The 12,987-nt window shown below is 41.3% G+C and overlaps 1 protein-coding gene and 2 non-coding genes across 3 annotated transcripts; all 3 read left to right on the top strand.

The window, feature by feature from the left end:
- Positions 1 to 64: 64 nt before the first annotated feature.
- Positions 65 to 136, top strand: trnap-cgg. The gene has a single exon. It is a non-coding gene; the product is annotated as a tRNA-Pro (tRNA).
- Positions 137 to 321: 185 nt separating this feature from the next.
- trnap-ugg lies at positions 322 to 393 on the top strand. The gene has a single exon. It is a non-coding gene; the product is annotated as a tRNA-Pro (tRNA).
- A 1,749-nt stretch (positions 394 to 2,142) lies between these two features.
- im:7152348 (uncharacterized protein LOC559250 homolog) lies at positions 2,143 to 4,879 on the top strand. The gene is made up of 2 exons (XM_039000706.1): positions 2,143 to 2,421; positions 4,778 to 4,879. The coding sequence occupies exons 1-2, from the start codon at positions 2,143 to 2,145 to the stop codon at positions 4,877 to 4,879; spliced, it is 381 nt and encodes a 126-aa protein (XP_038856634.1).
- Positions 4,880 to 12,987: the final 8,108 nt, after the last annotated feature.

Below are 12,987 nucleotides of genomic sequence, written 5' to 3'. Positions count from 1 at the left end.
TTAGAATATTGGTTTGTTGTATTGTAGTAATTTATAACGTAAAATGTCACCTGCCAGTGCACGTGGCTCGTTGGTCTAGGGGTATGATTCTCGCTTCGGGTGCGAGAGGTCCCGGGTTCAAATCCCGGACGAGCCCTCCTTTTTTACTTTAACGTTTGCTGAATCCAAATGACGTTAACTATGCGTTCCCCGTGACGGATGTTGTTTAATAGTGCCATTTGTGGTATCCAATCCGTGCCTTATGTGGTATCCAAGCAGGCTTAATATATATTATAAGTATAGCTATCTATATGTTGTAAAATGTTCTCATTGTTGTATCGTGGCTCGTTGGTCTAGGGGTATGATTCTCGCTTTGGGTGCGAGAGGTCCCGGGTTCAAATCCCGGACGAGCCCTGCTTTTTCAGTCCCGATACGACATAAATCCGACTCATGCGTTCATCTCAAACGATGTAAAGGATATAAAGACTGATACAGCTGTATCGGAATATTTTTAACCACAGAGAGAAGAACAGAGAAGAACTGCATTTTTTATTTTTTTATTTTACCTTTATTTAACCAGCTAGGCCAGTTGAGAACAAGTTCTCATTTACAACTGCAACCTGGCCAAGATCAAGCAAAGCAGTGCGACACAAACAACACATGGGATTAACAAACGTACAGTCAATAACACAATAGAAAAATCTATATACAGTGTGTGCGAATGTAGTAAGATTAGGGAGGTAAAGCAATTAATAGGCCATAGTGGTGAAATAATCTCTCTCTTTCAATTGAAATGGGCTTTATTGGAATGGGAAACATATGTTTACATTACCAAAGCAAGACTAATAAACAATTAAAAACACAAAACAACAACCACAAAAACGATTAGAATTTAACAGTAAGTATTGCACTCAAAAAGGTTTCCCTCCCCCTCCACCACCCACTGTCAGGCACCCTAAACAAAGGAAGTGAGCTCCCAGCCAGTCAGACAGCTTTGAGCCCAGTCACCCCTCCTCCCCTCCGGGCTGCTAGTAAACCTTCACACAGGCAGGCAGGCAGGCAGGCCATCCCCTGGCTACCACAGCTGCTGTGCCGGTTGGGCCTGCCCTTAGAAAAGAGACAACCCAAAACTGCCCCCTCAACACACAGACACTCTGAAAAGGAGTCAGGCAGTAGAGTCTGTCTTTCTGTTTCTATCTCTCTATCATATAACAACTACAAGATCATCACTTTAACCTCCTGGAATATTCCTCCATAATTTACTGTAAGTACGTTTGATTTTAAAAGTAACCTTTTTATTGATTTAGAAGTTTAATCTTATTGTGTGATGTTCATTTTGAACAGAAATGGTCATGATATATTTGTTTTGTAACAATTAATTAGCTAATTGAATTTTGAAGATCAAACCTTGAAAATGTATTAGCGAGAACTTGTAAATAACTAACGTTTTATGTGAGAGTGACCACTTCTTAAACCAGTTAACCTAAAACGTATTGTAACTGTTTATGGACATACACACTTTTAATGTATGTCACTCATTTTGTATATCTCTGAATGTAAAGGATATAATGACTGATACAGCTGTATTGGAATATTTTTAACCACAGAGAGAAGAACAGAGAAGAACTGCAAAACAAAATAAATAAACTGGGACACAATAATCATTGGCCCAATTTCTGCTGGCCCAGCAGTACCTCCATATCCCCATCGACTCCTCTTCCTCTCACACAGACAGACAGACAGACAGACAGACACACAGACAGACAGACACACAGACAGACAGACAGACACACAGACAGACAGACAGACAGACAGCCCCATCCAGCCAGGTAATCGGTGTCTTCTCCCCACCTAGTTTAATACCTGCCTAGTTAGGTGTCCAGTATCTAGTTAGGTGTCCAGTATCTAGTTAGATTTCCAGTATCTCGTGGTCCAGCCCTGCTACCCAGTGCTCTAGTCTCTGCAGCCTATACCCAGGCCCCTCCAGACCAGGCTTTCTCAGGTCCAGGTATCCTTGTCAGGCCTATTGCCTAGTCACCTCCAGATAAGCCTTCGTGGCCTCCATTCCTCCAGCCAGGTAGGCCTGCCAACCCAGTGCTATAGTCTTGCTGCTTCACCCAGGCTCTTCCAGTCCAGGTCCAGCTATCGCTGTCCGGCCCGGCCATGGTTCTGTGTGAGGACAGGGAGTGTGGGGTGTGTTATCAGCCCTACTCCCGTCAGGACCGGATCCCCCGGGTGCTCCACTGTAGACACACCTTCTGTGCCACCTGCTTAGAGACCATGTCCCTGCCCAAGAGTGACATGCTCACCGTGTGCTGCCCGCTGTGCCGCCAGACCACCTGTGTAGGGCGCGGCCTCAGCCTTCAGGAGGCGCTGTGGGTCAACTCACGCCTCTGGGACTACATACCTGAGAGCAAAGAAGAGGAGGAGGAGGAGAAGGAAGAAGAGGAGGTGAAGGAAGAAGAGGAGGAGAGAGTGGAGGCTAACAGACAGACACAGGCCTCCTCACAGGCAGAATGGTGAGCCTTCTTCACTTGACCCACATTAAAAAATACAACAGTTTACTACTACAGTTTACTACAGTTTACTATAGAATACTACAGTACTTACTATAGAATACTACAGTTTACTATAGAATACTACAGTACCTACTATAAAATACGATAGTTTACTATAGAATACTACAGTTTACTATAGAATACTACAGTACTTACTATAGAATACTACAGTTTACTATAGAATACTACAGTACTTACTATAGAATACTACAGTACCTACTATAAAATACTATAGAATACTACAGAATACTACAGATTTACTATAAAATACTACAGTACTTACCATAGAATACCACACTTTACTATAGAATACTGCAGTACTTACTATAGAATACTACAGTACTTACTATAGCCCACAATAGTTTACTATTGAATACTACAGTTTACTATAGAATACTACAGTACTTACTATAGAATACTATAGTTTATTATAGAATACTACAGTTTACTATAGAATACTACAGTACTTACTATAGAATACTACAGTACCTACTATAAAATACTATAGAATACTACAGAATACTACAGATTTACTATAAAATACTACAGTACTTACCATAGAATACCACACTTTACTATAGAATACTGCAGTACTTACTATAGAATACTACAGTACTTACTATAGCCCACAATAGTTTACTATTGAATACTACAGTTTACTATAGAATACTACAGTACTTACTATAGAATACTATAGTTTATTATAGAATACTACAGTTTACTATAGAATACTACAGTACTTACTATAGGATACTTCAGTACTTACTATAGAATACTACAGTACTTACTATAGAATACTACAGTTTACTATAGAATACTACAGTACTTACTGTAGAATACTATAGTTTACTATAGAATACTACAGTACTTACTATAGAATACTACAGTACCTACTATACAATACTATAGTTTACTATAGAATACTACAGTACTTACCATGGAATACCACAGTTTACTATAGAATACTACAGTACTTACTATAGAATACTATAGTTTACTATTGAATACTACAGTTTACTATAGAGTACTACAGTACTTACTATAGAATACTACAGTACTTATTATAGAATACTACAGTTTACTATAGAATACTACAGTACTTACTGTAGAATACTATAGTTTACTATAGAATACTACAGTACTTACTATAGAATACTACAGTACCTACTATACAATACTATAGTTTACTATAGAATACTACAGTTTACTATAGAATACTACAGTACTTACCATGGAATACCACAGTTTACTATAGAATACTACAGTACTTACTATAGAATACTATAGTTTACTATTGAATACTACAGTTTACTATAGAGTACTACAGTACTTACTATAGAATACTACAGTACTTATTATAGAATACTACAGTTTACTATAGAATACAACAGTACTTACTATAGAATACTACAGTTTATTATAGAATACTACAACACTTACCATAGAATACTGCAGTTTACTATAGAATACTACAGTTTGCTATAGAATACTGCAGTTTACTATAGAATACTACAACACCTACCATAGAATACCACCGTACTTACAATAGAATACCACAGAATACCACAATACTGTAGAATACCACAGAATTTACTATATAATTCTGTAGTAAACTAGTGAACTGTAGAATAGTATTATCTGCAAAAACATAAACACACACACACACACACACACACACACACACACACACACACACACACACACACACACACACACACACACACACACACACACACACACACACACACACACACACACACACACACACACACACACACCTCTGTTCACTTAAATCTTGAAATTCCTCATGCTTATCCTCCGTACCAGCATGCCCCTATCCTCAGTGTCATAATAGAGGAGTCTGGATATTTAGAAACACATTTGTTTGTTTGCCCATAGATGGTGACCAGTATCCAGGCTGCAAACAGTACCGTGATGACACAATAATAGACACTGCATAACAATAATACTGCTTCAACCACAAACAATGTCCTAACAGCAAATACCTAACATGACTGCACTTCCTCCACTGTCTTTGGTCTGTTCCTGTTACTCACCAAATCTCTCTCTCTCTCTGTCTCTCTGTCTCTCTGTCTCTCTCTCTCTCTCTCTCTCTCTCTCTCTCTCTCTCTCTCTCTCTCTCTCTCTCTCTCTCTCTCTCTCTCTCTCTCTCTCTCTCTCTGTCTCTCTCTCTGTCTCTCTCTGTCTCTCCCCTTCATCCTCTTAGCCCTACGTCGAAGCGCTCCAGAAAAATGCTGAAATTTCCGGCCTTCCTCAGGAAATTCAGTCTGACAAAACCACAGCATCAAGAGAGTATTGTGCCTGGTTGTGCCAACGTGTAAGTAATCCTCACCTTGTGTTGGATCATCTGCTTTATTGTTGGGAACGCATCCCAAATGGCACCCTACTCCTTATGTAGTGCACTACTTTAGACCAGAACCCTATGGAACCCTATTCCCTATATAGTGCACTACTTTAGACCAGAACCCTATGGAACCCTATTCCCTATATAGTGCACTACTTTAGACCAGAACCCTATGGAACCCTATTCCCTATATAGTGCACTACTTTAGACCAGAACCCTATGGAACCCTATTCCCTATATATAGTGCACTACTTTAGACCAGAAGCTCTGGTCTACAGATGTAGGATCTTAATTTGATCACCCTCTTTTTGCTGATCATTTTCCTGCACTGCAGGAAAATGCAAACTTTTTTGTCTATTCAAGCTTTAAAAAAGCTTCTAAAGTTTGTAATTTCCACTTTAAAATGTCAGACTTGATTTACCATAACAAAAAATATATCAACTCCTACAAAAAATATCCATTAATTATATTTCACAAAATAATTCACCTTTCCACCTTTTTTTTCCTTTTTTCTGTTCCGGCCATATTAACCTTGTGTTATTACATTTATGATGATCGAACGCAAAAGTGAAACTATGACATTTTGAATATATTAATTTGATCTTCACTTGGATTGTTAATTTATTTGTGAGCATGGCTATGTGCACTAACGGTATGTATTTTGTGTTTCCCCCAACAGGGAGATGAAATCTTGGCGCAGGCTTCCAACTGCTGACACTTATTAGGTGTGTCACGCGCTAGACGCAGGGATGTACGTGTACTGTATCAACAGCGGAGTGTTTACAGTTCCTCTCTGATATGAATAATCTGCATCTTTTGAACAATGACGTGTAGATCACCAGTTGACACCCACAGTCAACGATGCAACACGGTTAAGAACAGCTCAGAGACAGTCAGGTGTGTATCCAATATGGCACCCTAGTCCCTGTGGGTTCTGGTCTAAAGTAGTGCACTATATAGGGAATAGGGTGGCATAGGGCTCTGGTTAAAAGTAGTGCACTATATAGGGAATAGGGGGGCATAGGGCTCTGGTTAAAAGTAGTGCACTATATAGAGAATAGGGTGGCATTTAGGACGTGCGTTTGGAGAACCCACTATGCGTCCATGTGTGTCTGACTCTGACAAGACAGCCTTTATTGTTGATAAGCAGTGAAACTGCTCCAGGGGTCCTGTCTTCTTCCCCATTGGTTATTCTAGCCTTAATTCCCCACAGCTGGTGCAGTGGGATTTGGTTCAGCTGTCTTTAGGACAGACGTCCCAGTGGAAGCTAGGGTACCCCCTCCAACCCCACTCCCTCCTGCTGCCCCCCCCCCCCCCCCTCCTCTTAACAGATGGCCTGCTGAGGATGACCCCCCCCCCCCCCTTCCTCTCCTCCTTCCCCAGTGTCTGCAAACAGAGCGTTTAATTTATTATCAGCTTTTGCATTCACGTCAATTTTTTTTAATATATTATCTTTAATAATAAAAAATATATATTTGAAAATATGTAGTTTGTGTGTTGTTCTGTGTTCATGGGGTTCAGAAGTAATTTGACCTTTACACAGTGGTCAGTCAGTGGTCCTTCAGTTGATAATGGGTTTAGTTTCACCATGTGGTTTTACTCAGATGGTCTGAGCACAGTCATCTGTATAGTTTCCTACACAACATGGCATCCCCAGGCCATCCCAGAGCCTTTCGTTTGAATCCCCTCATAATAAGACACAAAATTCGTGCTACAGTACTTGCACAAATTGTGTGTTTTGTTTTGTAATGTTACAGTCACTCAGTAAAGGACATATAACCTTACCGCAATGAACCGATTTATATCCTCCCCATCTATCAGAAACTCTCTGAACAGATGGTCGGTAGTTACGTTCACAATGTAAATATGGTGCAGTTAAACAGTGTCAACCCAGCTGTGAGTACAATAGAGGGAGAGTATTCACAATTATAAACTGGGGGGGGTTCAAGCTCTGAATGCTGATTGGCTGACAGCCATGGTATTTCAGACCACCGTATACCACTGGTATGACAAAACATTTTATTTTTACTGCTCTAATTACATTGGTAACCAGTTTATAATAGCAATAAGGCACCTCGGGGGTTTGTGGTATATGGCCAATATACCGCGGCTAAGGGCAGTGTCCAGGCACTCCACGTTGCGTCGTACTTAAAACATCCGTTAGCCGTGGTATATTGGCCATATACCACAACCCCCCCGAGGTGCCTGGTTGCTTAATTAGGCAACTCCTAGTCAGTGTTCCAAATGGCTCCCTATAACCCAATATAGTGCACTACTTTTGACTGTAGCCCAATGGGCCATGGTCTTCAGTAGGGCACTAAGGGGCAGATTCCGACCCGGGTTAAGGGCGAGTATATGGAACGTAATTCCCTTTTAATGCTCTTTTCTCTCTATGCGTATTCTGACCTTGAATTTAAGCATGAGAAAAGAATACTATTTACCCGCTATTCGGTTGGAGGGGAGATCAAAGAAATGAAGGTGTGGAGGAGGTGTGTCTACAGATACACCTTCATTAATATGGTGTATCTGTAGACACACAAGGCGTGTGTAGGAAAGGCGTGTGTAGGAAAGGCGTGTGTAGGAAAGGCGTGTGTAGGAAAGGCGTGTGTAGGAAAGGCGTATGTAGGAAAGGCGTGTGTAGGAAAGGCGTGTGTAGGAAAGGCGTGTGTAGGAAAGGCTTGTGTAGGAAAGGCGTGTGTAGGAAAGGCTTGTGTAGGAAAGGCTTGTGTAGGAAAGGCTTGTGTAGGAAAGGCTTGTGTAGGAAAGGCTTGTGTAAGAAAGGCTTTTATAGGAAAGGCGTGTGTAGGAAAGGCTTGTGAAGAAAAGGCGTGTGTAGGAAAGGCTTGTGTAGGAAAGGCTTGTGTAGGAAAGGCGTGTGTAGGAAAGGCGTGTGTAGGAAAGGCGTGTGAAGAAAAGGCGTGTGTAGGAAAGGCTTGTGTAGGAAAGGCGTGTGTAGGAAAGGCGTGTGTAGGAAAGGCGTGTGTAGGAAAGGCGTGTGTAGGAAAGGCGTGTGTAGGAAAGGCGTGTGTAGGAAAGGCTTGTGTAGGAAAGGCGTGTGTAGGAAAGGCGTGTGTAGGAAAGGCTTGTGTAGGAAAGGCGTGTGTAGGAAAGGCGTGTGAAGAAAAGGCGTGTGTAGGAAAGGCGTGTGTAGGAAAGGCTTGTGTAGGAAAGGCTTGTGTAGGAAAGGCTTGTGTAGGAAAGGCGTGTGTAGGAAAGGCGTGTGTAGGAAAGGCGTGTGTAGGAAAAGGCTTGTGTAGGAAAGGCGTGTGTAGGAAAGGCTTGTGTAGGAAAGGCGTGTGTAGGAAAGGCTTGTGTAGGAAAGGCTTGTGTAGGAAAGGCTTGTGTAGGAAAGGCTTGTGTAGGAAAGGCTTGTGTAAGAAAGGCTTTTATAGGAAAGGCGTGTGTAGGAAAGGCTTGTGTAGGAAAGGCTTGTGTAGGAAAGGCGTGTATAGGAAAGGCTTGTGTAGGAAAGGCTTGTGTAGGAAAGGCTTGTGTAGGAAAGGCTTGTGAAGAAAAGGCGTGTGTAGGAAAGGCTTGTGTAGGAAAGGCTTGTGTAGGAAAGGCGTGTGTAGGAAAGGCGTGTGTAGGAAAGGCGTGTGAAGAAAAGGCGTGTGTAGGAAAGGCTTGTGTAGGAAAGGCGTGTGTAGGAAAGGCGTGTGTAGGAAAGGCGTATGTAGGAAAGGCGTGTGTAGGAAAGGCGTGTGTAGGAAAGGCGTGTGTAGGAAAGGCGTGTGAAGAAAAGGCGTGTGTAGGAAAGGCTTGTGTAGGAAAGGCTTGTGTAGGAAAGGCTTGTGTAGGAAAGGCTTGTGTAGGAAAGGCGTGTGTAGGAAAGGCTTGTGAAGGAAAGGCGTGTGTAAGAAAGGCGTGTGTAGGAAAGGCTTGTGTAGGAAAGGCGTGTGTAAGAAAGGTGTGTGTAGGAAAGGCTTGTGTAGGAAAGGTGTGTGTAGGAAAGGCTTGTGTAGGAAAGGTGTGTGTAGGAAAGGCGTTTGAATGAAAGGCTTTTGTAGGAAGGCGTGTGTAGGAAAGGTGTGTGTAGGAAAGGTATCAATATCTAAATCGGAATCGGGCCCTAAGTAGGGAAAAAGTTGGATGTAATGAGACACAGCCCTATTGTTCTGAAATAGGTACTAGTGGTTACTTCTCAATGGGGGCAATCATAGAAGTGTCTGAGAGTGTACCCATGAGGTTACCGGTCATATTACCAGGGTTAGAGCTTCCAAGCCTGTTCTATTCATTCTATTTCTATGCTCCTATAGTTGTGAAAGAGGTACTAGAATAGCGACTACTTCCCTCACCTAGTTTCCCTTTTCCACATCACCGACCCATGACACATCACCGACCCATGACACATACCGGTATACCACTTAATAAAGGACTGGGAAAACACGTGGGAGATTTGTCAATGCTACAATACTGTCTTACTCTGAGGGCCGTATGACAGAACAATAACAGAAAACACTCGCTCAGCTATGGAAGTGAATTTTATGGCTTCTTTTTTTTCTTCCATTGAGCATCTGTGACGATTTCAACGTTTTATGAATCCAGAACTTAGGATCATCATCCCTGTTTTGTTAGATCAAATCAAAGTTGTTTGGTCGCGTAACACAGATTTGCAGGTGTTACAGCAGGTGCAGCGAAATGCTTATGTTACTAGCTAGATGGGCTTTCTCTCATTGGCTATATATGCCTCGTGCATATTTACCAGTGTTACGCACCTTTTTTTTTTTTGTAAGTAGGAGCCACTTTGGGTTGAGACAATCATTCAGTGGACCTCACAGATCTTTAATTTGTAGTACTTTTCCTTCCAATATGATCCATTATCAATTTGAGAGCAACGTCAGAGCCACAGAGCACATGTAATTGATTTGATGTACAGCACATCACACGTATATACATACACACATCAAATAGGCTACGTCGCATGTATAAAACCCATATTAAGGGTCACCTCAGCAGTTGGATGAGCGAAATATAACTCATTCTAAATGCATAGTCTGTTGTTGCCATCCTTGTGAGGCAATCCAGGTCAGTCTGTTTCTCTGCTTTTGTTTCACAATGTTCATTGTTGTGCTCCCGAGTGGCACAGCGGTCTAAGGCACTGCATCGCAGTGCTAGAGGTGTCACTACAGACCCTGGTTCAATCCTGGGCTGTATCACAACCAGCCTTGATCGGGAGTCCCATAGGGCGCTTGAACAATTGGCCTAGTGTCGTCGGGGTAGGCCGTCATTTTAAATAATAATCTGTTTTTAATTGACTTACCTGGTTAAATAAAACATGTTTTGAAAACGTTTCTTCACGTGAATAAGTGCTGACAAAAAATGATGTCACCTTTTGCGCACACTGCTCCAGAAATGGGTAACACCTGATCTTAGTTCACCTTGCAATGTGTCATTTGCCCGCAGTTCCACTATCTCACTCTCTATTCCAGCACGGTCAGGACAAAGGGCTGTGATGACTAGGGGTCAGGGATGACACTGGCACATGAAAGGGGTTCTCAATGAAGTTGAAAAACTCTTTGTACTCCAAGATATCCTTGAATCTTGACTCAAACTCCATCTTCAACTCTTCCAACACACGCACAAATGCATCATAGCTAAAATGTTGCAGTATGTCTGGGTTGTATGTGGTGAGTGCTCGGAGTTTTGTGAAATTAACAAACTGTCTGTCAGGTATGAACAGAGTGCGGATTCTATTTTGAAACTATTTTAAAGCATTGAATTGAAATTGTATCATTGTTATTGTATTACTGCGAGCCGGAATTTAAGGGCTCGCGGGCCACATACAGACTGCGGGCCGCGCGATGAGTACCACCGACATACACTGTATGGACCTACACACTTAATAAATACACAGACAAACACGCTGAAGCCGTCACACAATTAACACGGCCGTTATACTGGCATTGTGACAGGCAGTTGCAGGTATATTGAGGACAAACGAGCTGAAAGACAGAGGTCAGTTTACTTTTAGACATATGCTGATATTGGTGAACTAGAGAACCAACAAATAGGCCTAATGCACTAAAAAAGGCATTACTCAATGTTGGTTTACTGTGGTAGCAGGATTACTTTCTTGTCATTCTGGTTTTGAGGTGAGCAGGCTGTGACAGGTTATGCCTCAGCTAATCTGATCTCAAATCTCAAACGTCCAGAGAAAACTACCCTGATTGATTTGATATTGACAAATGTTCCACATAAATATTATGCAGTTGGTGTTTTCTGTAATGATTTAAGTGACCCATTGTGCTGTTGTTGTTAGAAATACTAAGGTTCCTAAGACAAACCCACACTTTATTCATGAGAGAAATGTTAAGAGTTTTAATGAGCACTCTTTCTTTCATGATTTGTTTAAGATTGATCTTATTCCTGATGTGGAAACTGCCTGGAAATTCTTTCATGATGTTTTTTTCCCCAAATAGTAAACAAACATGCCCCATTCCACAGGTCCAGAGTTAAAGGGAGGGATAATCCATGTTTTTCTCTAAATAGTAAACAAACATGCCCCATTCCACAGGTTCAGAGTTAAAGGGAGGGATCATCCATGGTTTTCTCCAAATAGTAAACAAACATGCCCCATTCCACAGGTTCAGAGTTAAAGGGAGGGATAATCCATGGTTTTCTCCAAATAGTAAACAAACATGCCCCATTCCACATGTTCAGAGTTAAAGGGAGGGATAATTCATGGTTTTCTTCTGAGCTGTTTTGTATTATTCACGGCCGTAATCTAGCCTGGGCTGAAGCAAGGACATCATGTTCTGATGCTGATTGGCTTATTTTTAGGCCGTTATGAAACAAGTGTTCTTGTCTTCTCAGGAAGACCAAGTCTGAATATTTTATGTCTGTTACCACTGATAACCTGAATGACCCTAGACAGTTTAGGAAGGCTATTAAGTCTATGTCTGGTAACAGTAATGTTACTGAATTACCGTCATGTGTTTTGAAGGACTCTGTTGATGTATATGACAAAACTGAAATGCTGATTTGTTTCAATGAGCACTTTGTATCATCTGGTAGGCTGTTTGATTCAGTGTCCTCTGTCTCTGTACAACCCTGTGTTGATGAACCAGTGAGAGCTGGTCAAACTTTCAGCTTTGTGCCATTCTCAGTGCAGGTGGTACATAAAGCCCTGAAATCCTTAGATCAGAGAAAGCCTGCAGGTCCTGATCTTTTGGATCCCTGCTTTTTAAATCTGGTAGCTGATTTCATAGCTGAACCACTTACATATCTGTTCAATCTAACCCTGGAATGTAATGGAATTCCAAAGATCTGGAAATCAGCATTTGTCCTACCACTTTTAAAAGGGGGAAATCCAACTCTTTTAAATAATTATAGGCCAATTTCAAAGCTGTCACCCCTGGTGAAAATACTTGAAACCCTTGTGAGTGAACAGCTAAAAGAGTTTTTATATACTAACTCTATTTTATCAATGTACCAATCGGGCTTCAGGAAGAAGCATAGCACAATTACAGCAGCCATGAAGGTTTTAAATGATATCACTGAAGCCCTTGACAAAAAACACCACTGTGTCTCACTTTGTAGTGATCTCTCTAAGGCTTTTGATACAGTTGATCATGCTATACTAAGGCAGAGATTGTCGTGTAGATCTTTCAGAGCATGCGGTTGCATGGTTTGCTAAATATCTGTCTGATAGAACTCAGTGCACTCAATTTGATGGGCTCATGTCTGTTAAATTATCTGCATGTAATGGTGTGTAATGGGCTCTGTACTTCGTCCCCTCTTATTCACTATTTATATAAGTAATTTAGGCAAAAATGTGCAAAATGCGGAATTTCACTTTTATGCTGATGATACTGTTATTTATTGTTGTGCCTCGTCTCTTACAAAAGCTTTCCAGAACTTGCAAACTGCTTTTTATATTGTTCAACAATTTAAGCTTTTCTTCAATACCGACAAAACTAAACTAATGGTGTTTTCTAAAGCAAGAAATAGACCTCTGAACCTTTCACCTATTACTACCTGTCAGGGCAATGCGATGGAGGCTGTAACCTCATATAAATATCTTGGAATTTTAATTGATGACAGCCTCTCTTTTAAATTGCATATTCAACAACTTACAAAACAATT

This window comes from Salvelinus namaycush, chromosome 9 (assembly GCF_016432855.1).
Source record: "Salvelinus namaycush isolate Seneca chromosome 9, SaNama_1.0, whole genome shotgun sequence".
Lineage (NCBI taxonomy): Eukaryota > Metazoa > Chordata > Actinopteri > Salmoniformes > Salmonidae > Salvelinus > Salvelinus namaycush.
This window is presented reverse-complemented; position numbering and strand designations above follow the sequence as displayed.